At 49.4% G+C, this 12,184-nt stretch overlaps 2 protein-coding genes across 2 annotated transcripts; one reads left to right on the top strand and one right to left on the bottom strand.

The window, feature by feature from the left end:
* Nucleotides 1-81: 81 nt before the first annotated feature.
* Nucleotides 82-2,626, top strand: N7477_009133 (acetoacetyl-synthase; the record flags this gene model as incomplete). The annotated part of the gene is made up of 10 exons (XM_056970794.1): nt 82-279; nt 398-886; nt 1,092-1,127; nt 1,179-1,259; nt 1,318-1,442; nt 1,502-1,566; nt 1,617-1,766; nt 1,827-1,861; nt 1,918-2,129; nt 2,209-2,626. 10 exons carry the CDS (start codon nt 82-84, stop codon nt 2,624-2,626), a joined length of 1,809 nt encoding a protein of 602 aa, XP_056817773.1.
* A 184-nt stretch (nt 2,627-2,810) lies between these two features.
* On the bottom strand, nt 2,811-3,896 carry N7477_009132 (uncharacterized protein; the record flags this gene model as incomplete). The annotated part of the gene is made up of 1 exon (XM_056970793.1): nt 2,811-3,896. One exon carries the CDS (start codon nt 3,894-3,896, stop codon nt 2,811-2,813), a length of 1,086 nt encoding a protein of 361 aa, XP_056817772.1.
* Between the last annotated feature and the right edge of the window lie 8,288 nt (nt 3,897-12,184).

The following is a 12,184-nucleotide window of genomic DNA, read 5'->3' as shown; positions in this document are numbered from 1 at the left end:
TTAAAGTGTGACTTTGCCTGTGATGATGCTGCCTCATACGCTGTGAGTTGCTGGCCACTCGATCATCCCTGACTCGTAAACATGACTTCAAAGCAGCCCGTTTGGGTCCCAAGTGACATTGACTCGACCAACATTGTCAAATTTTTGAAGCATGTCAACAAGAAGCACAGCTTGGATCTGAAGACATACGACGACCTATGGAGATGGTCAGTGCATTCAGACAGTCTAGCGGAGTTTTGGAGTGAAGTGTGTGCATTCCTTCGGATTTTGCCAGACTCAGTGAGAATAGGGGATCTTATACTGGCGCGTGATAGCAGTGGCTCAAGTGAGGTAGTGTTTCTCACCCAAGCATACGGTGGGGCTGCCTTTAGAATACCAGAAATTGACGGCGATGTAGCTGCCTCTATACCCCCCACCCAGATTCTTCCCTTCGGCCACCTTCAACCTTGCCCAATTCATCCTCGCTAATCACGACCACGGGCAAACCGCGATTCATTTCGTCAGGGAAGGGGTGCCAGGTGTTGAAGAGATTAAGTGGGGAGCCCTGGAGGAACGCACAAGGGAAGCGTACGATGCCTTAGTTGGCTACGGGATCAAAGCAGGTGACAAAGTGGCGGTTGTCATGTCCAACTCTGTCAACGCAATCGTCCTCTGTCTCGCTGTACTTGCAATCGGAGCTGTTTGGTCATCAGCATCGCCAGATATAGGGTCTAAGGCAATAATTGACCGCTATGGGCAGATCGAACCTAAAGTCATATTCGCCGATGACGCATATATGTACGCCGGCAAAAGAATCCTCCTTGAAGACCGGATTGCGACCATCTCACAGACGCTATGCAACAACGACAAGCAGCTAAGGAATGTGGTGGTCGTACCTTACTGTGGAGTATGGATAAATATGTCCAAAATTCGCAGAGGGATATCCTGGAAGACATTCTTAACAAATAGCAGTGGAAGGACGTTATCGTTTTCCCAGCTACAGTTTAGTTCCCCGGCCTTTGTTCTTTTTTCTTCTGGCACGGTACGCTACTTCTCCTTCGCGCACGTCAATTATGAGTATATCGCGTGCTGACAACTTTTTATATGCTCAGACTGGAACGCCTAAATGCATCGTACATTCTGCCGGTGTAAGTCCGCGTGCAAAAGACGAAATTACGTTGTTCTAATGCGTTCATCAGGGTGTGGCACTCAAGGTCAGCACCGATACACGGCTACAGCATGATATGAGGCCAGGAGATGTGTTCTTCCAATATACCACAGTTTGTGATATGTATACAATTACTGTTTGAGAACAGAAAGGACTGACGTTGCTGTTAGACGGCGTGGGTGATGTGGATCCTTAACTTCGTCAATCTTTCTTCTGGGGCAACAATGTTCCTCTACGATGGCTCACCATTCTACCCTGAACCAGCCGTCTTGCTGGACCTTGCAGCTAGGCTAAGGTAAGAAGCGCTTAAACCATGAGATGAAGGACTATGACGAAGCTAATATCATTACACAGGGTCACCGTCTTTGGTACTTCACCCCGATATCTCTCCGAACTACGGTCGAGGAACATTGTACCGCGTAAGTATGTTGATACAGCAGTTAATGATTCGTGGAAGTGACTTTGATAGGCAAGCAATACAGCCTTGAGAAGCTGCGAATAGTAACGTCTACTGGCTCTGTTCTCTCAGAGGATTTGTACAAGTGGTTCTATCGCTATGCCTTTCCCCAGAAGACGCAGCTCATATCTATGAGCGGTGGTACAGACATCGCTGGAAGCTGTACGTTTCCCAAACTGAGACTAACCGACCTCGAATGACTGATCCATATTCTCTCCGAAGTTGTCGGGGATGCCCGATTCTTCCTGTGTATCCTGGTGAGATCCAAGCCAAGTGTTTGGGTATGGCTATCAACGTCTTTGATGCTTCTAAGACCGAGCCTGTATCCATTGAGCTCTCCGAAGAAGCTGGGGAGCTCGTTTGCACACAGCCATTCCCGAGCCAGCCGCTTGCTTTCTATGGCCCCGGTGGAGACGAAAAATACCGGGCATCATATTTTTCGCGGTTTGGAGATCATGTATGGTCTCAGGGGGACTTCATAAGGCTTCTCCCAGATACAAAGGGCCTCTTGATCATCGGACGATCGTAAGTACCAATGATTCTCATTGAAGTCACGGAATGGCCCACGTCTTTCTTTCTCCTTCTTTCTCTAACATTCTTTCAGAGATGGTGTCCTAAATCCATCCGGTGTGAGATTTGGTTCCGCGGAAATATATCAAGTTGTCGAAACTATACCCGAAATTTTAGACTCCATATGCGTCGGACAGAGGCGCTCCTTCGATGGCGATGAGAGAGTGCTGCTATTTGTAATGATGAAGGTGCCGCATACACTGGATGCACGACTTGTTGCTTCAATCAAGGCTGCCATTAAGGACAGGTACTCTCCTCGCCATGTTCCCGCACGAATTTTCCAAGTTCAAGAGATTCCATACACGGTCAACGGGAAGAAGTGCGAGATAAATGTCAAACAGATTGTGAGTGGCATGAACACCAAGGTCAGTGGAACTGTTGCAAACCCGGAGAGCTTGAAGTTATACGAACAATACTTTCATCTGCCAAATGCAGGAGCAGCTAAACTATGAACAAATGCTTCGGTGATGAATAGTATACGAGTTAGATAGCAAAGCCTTTTCGCCAATTGCAATTTCAAGACCTCTTCACCGCTCCTTAAGTTATTCCAGTGAATATATTCCGCCAGCATAGAAATTCCAATCTAAGTTGGTTATCTACAAATGCCGTGCCCTTAGAATGGCAAGCAACATATCCTCAGTTCGGCACAATCACAGCTTTGATAGGGATTCCCTGCTCAACTAAACCAAGAGCTTCTTCGAGGCGATCCAGCGAAAATCGATGGGTGATAAGGTCGGCAAAATGTAGTCGACTGCCATGTTCAGATGCGATCTCCACCGTTTTCTTGAAACCGTCCGCATCGATGCCCAAGCTGCCAATAATGTGTAAATTGAGATTATTAATGCGCACGGGGTCAACTGGTGCTGTGGCGCTGCCTGAATATAGCCCCAGAATCAGATATTTGCCATTCATGCCAAGAAGGTTAAAACCCTCGGGAAATGCAGCAGCAGTTCCAGCCGCCTCAATGACAATGCTTGCCCCACGGCCTGCGGTGAGACGTTTCACCCTTTCCAATCTCTCCTCGGTGGTTGTATTTGCAACGGACATTGTACAAGTAGCACCTAATGCCGATGCAGCTTCAAGACGACCGTTCGGATCACCAGTCACGATGACAGAGCGGGCACCGGCCAGGCTTGCCAAGAGTATGCATGCTAGGCCAACAGGACCGGAGCCTTGTATGACAACATCTGAATCAGGTCTAATACCGCCAAGCTGCTTCAAACCTCTCAAAGCCGTTGGCATTCCACACCCAAATACAATGATATTTTCAGGCGCAACACTCGGAGATACCCGGATATAGACACATTTTTTGTTGAGAGTCGCGAATTGCCTAAAGCAGGCTCCGTTTGGCTTTCCGATAGGTGGTGGCCAGTCAAGATTGCGACAGTGTATGAGGTTGGACGCACTACACTCCGAGCAAACACCACAAGGTGCCAAAGGCATCCAATAAAGCATATCTCCTTCGGACAATGGTGCGCCAGCACGGTCGGTTTTGACTTCAGCACCAAGGCTTTCAATCACGCCAACGGCCTCATGTCCAAAGCACACTGCCTCAGCATTGACAGGGATGTCACCCTTCAACCTATGCACATCACTGCCACAGACTCCGGCTATTGATACTCGCACCAATAACTCATCAGGCGCTGGCTTTTGAACTTTCTCCTCAACAATTTTCACAGGTTCACCTGGACGAGTAAATACTGCGACTTTGCCGTATCTCATGTTTGCCTTGTACTATTCTGCAGCTGTCGTGGTCTTGTTTGAGATTCACCTCGTTTCGTTCTGCTATTTTACAGCAGGCAGTCGCTCTGGATTTTATGAAGCTTGATGACGCAGGTGGGCAATTCGCAGGTTTGGATCAAGGTTGAAGATTTTTCTAGGGAATTAAGTATCTCCGTATGGAGCCCAGATAGTGAAAGCTCAGTGACGAAGCAAGAATGATTAACCGATCCGTGTGTATGATAGCCGGTTCTATTCGGCCCGCGGTGACTCCTCGGGTCAAGTAAACTCACCTTTCCGTATTCAATACAATTAAAGTTGTGAGGAACGAATGGATTTAGAGAAAGCAATCAGGAACTCGGAACATGGAGCTATCGGGATACGAAGGAAGGAAGAATCACCATCTACATGCAATGATTGCATACCCCGAGGACATCATCATGTGACTCTGACACTTGGTGACCATCCCACTCGGGGCTCAGTATAATAAAGCAGGTCTCGGATTGTATCGACTATCTTAGCTTAAACGTGTGTCACAGTGTTAGATCACTTAGAGTTCTTCGCTGATTTTCGAAACATGGTTCTCGACGGTCTGGCGAAGATGTTGGTGAAGTTCAAGTTCTGAGCCACCAAGCTGCCGCCTGCATGCCTAACGCTCCCACTCAGAGGCCATGAAGAAAACATTGTATCTGACCCTGCTACTATATTACCAATCACATTCAACTGTTGTTGCCTGCCGTCTGGCTTAACAAGCCACCTCCTCCCTCCCCTCCGAGTAGCAGGATAGAGAAGAATTCGTGACTAGCGACGTTCTTTTGTTTTGAAGCTATCCATCCCTATTCATCCACCTTCCATAGGGTTTTGCGTTAGGGTTAGGCGGACCAACACCTGGAGCAGTGTGGGTACGCGACACCACGGGACTATTACCACGGTTACTTGAGCTTCTGGCCAGTTATTCGCTCACTTTACCCCACTCTGCCCACTTTCCGAGTAGACCTGGCACTCACCCGCCCCGCGGGTCCAAGATCAGGAACCTCCACCCGCACCTCCGAGGGTCAGGGTTCAACCTCACCGACCCTGACCCTGACCCTAACCCTCTAAGGGTCCCTTAAGGGTCACCCGCGGAGGGTCCGTCAGACCCTTAAATACTGAAATGGGAACGGCTCGATGGCTGTCTGGCGATGCAGACTGGACAACACACACACACACACACTGCCTGTCTGGTGTAGAGGACGCTGGACGAGGCCGTGCTGATGCCCTGTTGCGGCCTTGCTGGATAATCTTAATGCTGCATCATGAATAGAAGAAATTGGGTGAATCCTGAATGAATTGGGTAGATGACTTGTCTCTCTCCAAGTGTGTCTGGAGATGTACTATGTGTGACGCATGAATGTCTTGTGGCCTGAGGGAGGCCTGAGGGGGAACGTGATCTGGAAGGAGCCGTGGGTCTAACCCGATTCGGGATAGAAGTGGGTTTGTTTCGTAGATGCTCGTTTCCCTCTTTCTCTCTTCTTCTTCTTCTCCAGTTTAGTTGCTTCTGTTAATGATACACGAATTCTTCTTCGTCTTGGTCGGTAACACTATGCACTGCAGACATTAAATCATGCCTGAGGCCACACATAGGCTTATTATGTCACCAGTTCTCCCACTACATACCACCCCTCCCCATTAAATCAACCGTCCCGTGGTTGAGCGCAGTCAATTTAGAATGCCCAAGCCACTTTAACAAAAGCAAAGAAAGACAGGACCAGAATACCTATTCCCTATCGCCGCGGATATCACATCTCTTCCTCGTCATCATCATCCTCCGGAGGTGCAACTTCTGGATCAGGGGGACCAATATGCAGCCCTAATGCCTTGCGGTGGAAGAAGGAATCTTTCCCGAATGCCAGCTTCTCCGCCTTGATCATGTCTCTGAATAATTGGGCGTACATTTGCTGCGCCTTCTTCCTCCATGAGACAATATAGGCGGTTGCTACGGCTTCATCCGGTCCGAAGAGGATATCCAACTCAGCCGACACACCAGGGTCTGTCCAGCGGCTGCGACCAACCAAGCATTCAGAGATTAAACCTTCCCCGCGGAATCGTGGCGCCACAGGGAATACATACTGCAGACGGCCATGCACACTGCTCGTAAGCCCTGATGGAGTTCTTGGAGCTTGCGTGAGGTCTCGGTGTGCCGCAGACACTTCTTCCCACGTACCGGACTCTGGAGTATCCAGAGTTGAGTGGTCATCTCTGATACGCACAAACCATAGCAAAATGCTTCTCCGCCTCTTGGTTGCGGGGCCCGTCGACCCATAGGGGATGCTAGGCAAACTAACTCGGACATCACCAGCCATACAGATCTCCTTCACCTAGTTAGTGCTATATCGCTTAGCATCTTCTGGGGTCCAAAGCTAATTGTCAATCTTCTGCACGAAGCCATCCGTAGTGTTCGTCCTATCCCGCACGAGAGCCCACCACTTCTGAATGTGGCGATGCATGCCAGGCAGAATCTCAGTACAGTTCTGTTCATCTTCATCATCCAATGCTAGACTGCCCTGCAGGATTGCGCTGCCTCGTCCAGTCTGCACCAGGTCATTCAGATTCACATCAATGTGCCTAAAATAAGTCTGTTCCTTGGGAATAGTACTCTTTGCGTAGTACGGGAAGGAGATCAGTCGGTAAGCGTGGTCTGGCCGGAAGAAACATAGCACGCATAGTACGCTGGATCCTGACGGACAAGCTATTAAATAATGCCGTGCCACATATTCCTCAACCACCTAAGGCGAGGCTTGCCCACACGAGGTAGATAGTGGTAGTTATATATGTCCATCTCCTTATGTGCGAGAGCAAGAAGGCCACCTGAGTGATGCCCATCGAAGTCCTCCTTCAACCAGCCGAATAACTGCGGAATAACCACACTCCCTCGCTCTTGCATTTGTAACTTCAACGTAACAGGCATGGGCGTCGTGGGGTCGGGAGTAGGAGATACCCTGCGGTAGAGGCTTTCGAAGGATAACCAGGTTGCCCTGCGATAGTCGGCGATAATAGGAGGATTAGCCTAATGCTTGAAGCGGTAGAAATCTGACTGCAACTCATCGGTATCTGATAGAAATCACGTCCGGTTCTCCTTTACCATAGTGTCCCAGTCCTCAGTGTGTCGGTAAATGAAATCAATTCGCACCGCTAGTGCCGCGTGGTCCTTGCTAGCACTGCGCATGTCGAACAATTTAAACACTCTCTTCGCATAAGACAGACAGATCATATCCTTAGTAAAGGTCGAATCCAGCTCCGGAAGGGACAGCTTTCCAATGCGCCTGAGTGCTACCAACTTTCGTCTGTTCGTAGCGTCCGCAGGAAGGGCCAGAGTCTTGTTCATAGCTGCTCTTTGGGCGGTGCAACCGTATTCAGCAGTCTCCTTTCTCTCCTGCGAGGGGTTTTGTTCCTTATCACTTTCTAACAGGTAGTCGTCAGGAAGTGACTGGGCCACAGAAAGATTAGAGACCACACTAGACGAGTCGCTAATAGACATCGGGTCGGCCGTATGTTCCTTATCTGACTCTTCAAGCTGCATCGCTGTATCCTGCACATCGTCGGGTGTAACACTCTCAGGATCACGGTTGTCTATCGCTTCAGTATCGGTATCGGCCTCATCCTCTGTCTCAACCGCAGTAATAGAAACAAACTGTCCTGAAAGAGCAGTCCAGCCTCCCGGTTCGATAGCGGGTAGATCCTGGCCGAAGCCTACTTCGCAGCAGTACCCATCCTGGTCCAGTTGCAGTCCACACTGAACAAGATCCTCTTGTCTAAGGGCTGAGGTACACTTCCGGAGGAGGGCCTTTGAAAGATCCCCTTGAATGACTCCTTTAGTGTTTCGGACACCTCTGCCCGGCGACAATAAGCGAGAGAGAACTTCGTTATTGATAGAGAGGCGGACGTGATCGTAGCTAAGGCCGGTAGTGATAAACCTACTCGCTAGCTCTATTATCGAACGAGTAGTCAAGTAACCGAAGAAGGCATTCGCTTGCTATTCTCCCTATGCTTCGATAGCTTTCAGCTTATTCGCAACAAGATACTGCTCATTCTAGGCGCGTCGTGCTTGTATCCTCTGACCTTCAGACCACCTTCTCTGGAACTCCTTATACTCTTCCGAGCCTCTCCACAGTTCTCCCTTATTAACGTACTGGTACAGTAAATCAATAGCACGCTCCGTATGACCATAGTTTATGAGTAGCCTGTCGAACAGTTAAGATGCGAGCTCGTACGCCTGAAGCTGCTCACAGCTTCGAAGAAGCTGGAGGGCATTCTCGATACTGTCAACGGGCTGTCCATGCACCTCGATATCTCTCAGGAGGTTATCGTTATCCATATCGATCAGAATTCGTATGCGAAGGTATGCGGAGGTATGCGAGGGTGTGGTGGGGGGTTGGAAAGAGAGGTTTTGCAAAGTGAGGTTTTCAAAGTGAAGTTTGGGGCTTTCAGCATTTCATATTCTAATGCTTCATAGGGGATTTGCTGTATGGTCTTTTTAAACTAGCAATAAAATTGCAATAAACAAAGGAAAATCGTAGTAATGAGCGTTTAATCGGTAATGACTGGTGGTAATGAGTATCCTTCCCCTCCTCGTTATAATAGGAGAGCCGTCCCTTGGCGATGTAAATGAGTGTAAGGTGTGAGGTGTTTTGGTGCCTCAGGCGAAGGATCTTTTCGGCCGAAAAAGCATCTCGCAGTATCGGTGGAATGATCGTTTAAATGGCAGGATGAAAGAGTTATTGTGCTGCTCTTGGTCGACCAATTAGTCTTCGCTTCCGAAGGTGGCCAGTCTGTACAACATCCTGTATCCTATCAGAATCTCCTATTCCACGAGGGTAGAATCTTTTGAGTCTGTCGCCGTTGATTGCATCCGCATTCTTGTCTCCGATGTGGCATAGGATGGTGCCGTTAAGTTCCCTGATAGAGTAGGATCTATTTCCTTTGACAGACTTAATCTGGTATGGTCCAAGCCATCGAAAGCGGAGCTTCTGAACAGACGTTATATCTGAAGACCTTTGACTATTATGTAGCAAGACATAGTCATCTTTCTTAAGGGGAGTGTCACGAGTGCGATAGTGGTCGTCAAAGTATCCTGCATTATTCTCCTTGAGGCGGTTTATTCGCAGGATGGCTTCCTCGATGTCCTTCTCTCGTCTTTCGATCTGTCGTGCGCGCATTGCAATAAGACTCGGTCTGTCCTAGACAGTCTCCTATGGCAGTGTGCTCCATGTGGGTATCTCCAGTTCAACCGGCAAGACTGCATGTACCCCAAACAGGAAATAGTATGGGCTGATTCCGGTGGTAGCATTAACAGTCACTCGGTCTGCCATTAATGCAGCATGGAAATAAGGTCTCCATCGGTTTGTCTGGGTGGAAGTGTCTCCTATTGGATATCCGCCGGTCATCTTAGAGAGTGCGTCCTTCAATGTTCTCATAGAACGCTTAACAGGGCCATTTGAGCCAGGATGATATGCTGAAATGGTGACCTTCTTAATGCCGCGGTCTTTAAGGAATTTCAGTGTCTTGCTGCGGTTTTCAGGTCCATCATCCATAACAATCTCTCTTGGATACCCATAGCGGCAGATAATGTCTTCGTAGATGAAACTCTGGATTGCTTCAGAATCTGCGCTAGTGAGGACTCGTGCTTCTACCCAGCCGCTAACTGACTCTCGCCCTTGGACGACAGATTTGAAGCCATCCTCATCTGGCATGCGGGTGGTATCAACAAACCACTTGTCAAATAGCCTCAGGTTCTTCGGGGTGATAGCGGGCTCGTGTATCCGTGTCGGGTCTCGTGCTTGGCATTCGATGCAGGTTCTGATAAATGCGGCGGTGTCTTCAAACATTCGTGGCCAATAGTATCGGTGCTTTAACAATGCGTAAGTGGCTTCTCGACCTTTGTGGGACAAATCTGTGTGTGCGCCATGTAGTGCATTCTGTTGGTCTTCCTTGTTGTCGAGAACACGTCGCAAGATCTCTGTTCTTCCCTTCTGTCGATAGAAGAGGTGGCCGTCTTGGTAAACGAACTTCACACAGCGTTTCTTGAAGTGGTAGAATTGACTGCGAGACATTTCCGGCGGTCTTCTTAGTGTAATCAGGTACCGCGCGATGTCTTGTGATTCGGTCGAATAACCCTCTCTAAGAGGCAGAACTGCAGCGTCAGCGGTAGGGTCATCATCCTCGCCCTCGTCCTCGTCCTCGTCTGCTATGACAGCGGCACGCGCTGGGAAACAGCTCGCCCGTAAGTAGGACACTTCCGCATCAATGAAGTCATCAACGTTAACCTCCTGCTGTTGTTGCCTGATTTCTTCTTCGGTAGCAGGACGCCTTGAAAGCCTATCTGCCGCGCCATTCTTCCTCCCTGACACATGCTTGACGTCGAAGTCAAAGAGTCGGATCCATGCCATCCACCGAGTCACTAGTGCACCAGGTAGGTCGGCCGCAGGGCGATTCAGTTGGGACACTAATGTTTTCGCGTCTGTTTCCAATATGAAGTGGATGCCATATAGCCAATGTCGGAACTTCTTCAATGCCATCAGCATAGCGCGACATTCCAGTTTGCCCGCATCGTAGGTAAGCTACGTCTCTGTCCATGCACCTAATTCATACCGCGCGGGTTTCCTAACACTATCTCGTTCTTGCATTAGGACGGCGCCCCAACCTTTTCCAGATGCGTCCACCGCGACAATAATTACCAGAGGCTTAAAGTCATAGTCGATAGGTAACACAGTGGGGAATGTGGAGAGCACTTCTTTGACCTAATCGAAAGCGGACTGCTGCTTCGCCCCCCACTGGAATGGGGTATTCTTCCTTAGGCAGGCGTATAGGCTGTCCATAATAATCTGAAACCCGGCCACTAGAATGCGGAAGTAGACGGCTAGTCCAACAAAAGAGCGCAGTTTATCTTTGGTCGACGGGGTTGGCCAGTCAATGAGCTTCGCCACCTTGCTCTCTGCAGCGCGGCGCCTATTGATATCGCAGACCCAGCCAACAACTTCAATGCCTGACATAGCGAATTGAGATTTTTCCGCCGAGACAGTAGCACTAGCTAGCTCAAGAAGATATAAAGTCTCGTCGAGATTCTGGAGGTACTCGAGGACAAACCTGCGTATTCCTGGTAATGCGAACTCATCGTTATATCGGGACCGCGGCCCTTTGACCGCAACGTCGTCCAGAAATGACCTAGCAATAACACCAAAAATTGAATGCAAGATCCATGATATCACTCTTTGGAATTGTGGCACTGAATTGGCCGCGCCTTGTAGGATAGTGGTCTGTCGCAGAAGGCCCAGCGGGGTTTGAATGGCAGTGAGGTCCCTGTTTTCTTCTGCGAGGGTAATCTGATCGTATCCGGAATAGAGGTCAACCAAAGAGGCCAGTGCAAGTCCCGCAAATTCTTTAGCGAACTCATCGACGTCCGGGGGCATATTTGCGTCTCGCTTTGTGACCTTATTGATCAGCATCGCAGCATTGATCAACCGATACTTGCCTGCGCCTTTCTTCTTCACCAGGAACCATAGGTTTCTGTACGGACCATCGCATGGCTCGAGGACACCCTTCTGCAGTCTTTCTCGGAGCATCTCATTAATAACGGGCGCGAGAGCACGGGGAATCTTGAAGCCAGGATGCTGCTAAGCTTCATGGGGCACAGTCTTAATGCGCTGGGCCGGCATGACTTCTTCACGAATGCGACTCATATGTTCCCAAGACCATGCGAGCACCCCTTCCCTCTTAAATAACAGCTCACGTAGCAGCAGTCTCTCTCTGGGGAGAAGAGCCGTGCCAACAAGTAGTGTTTCCTCTCTCTCAGGCGTGAGCCTAGCCCCTCTCGCAATAGTTGCTATGCGAGGTCGTAGCAAGTCATCGAATTCGGAGGGAGTATCAGCGGCGCGGTACTTCGTGTGGTACTTTTCGAGGTATATCCTTTGCCAGTCGGGATTGCCGGCGGGGATCGACCCATCGGAATCAGATGAATTGACCGGGTGTATCTTATCTGCCTTCCTCTTGTAAAGGGTATTGACTTACGCGCGGCAGGCGACATGGTTCCTCGATCGAAGGGTATTAGGTGGTCTCGTCTTGGGGAATCCTAGCTCTGGTATAACAAAGTCCGAAAAGGATATACGGTACTCAACTTCGTCGAAACAGGCAATGTCGGCTATGGTCTTCTGGCGGTGACGAGGATCCGTTAGATACCAGATCTGTAAGGCACCAAGATAAGGAGAGATCTTTTCGGCCGAAAAACTATCTACCCCGCAATTCGACTCCCCCGCATA

The sequence above is a fragment of the Penicillium maclennaniae genome (assembly GCF_028827695.1).
Source record: "Penicillium maclennaniae strain IBT 15551 chromosome Unknown utg000008l:1.0-3552695.0:1.0-3555053.0, whole genome shotgun sequence".
Classification (NCBI taxonomy): domain Eukaryota; kingdom Fungi; phylum Ascomycota; class Eurotiomycetes; order Eurotiales; family Aspergillaceae; genus Penicillium; species Penicillium maclennaniae.
The sequence above is the reverse complement of the archived record's forward strand: the minus strand, read 5'-3'. Positions and strand labels throughout refer to the sequence as shown.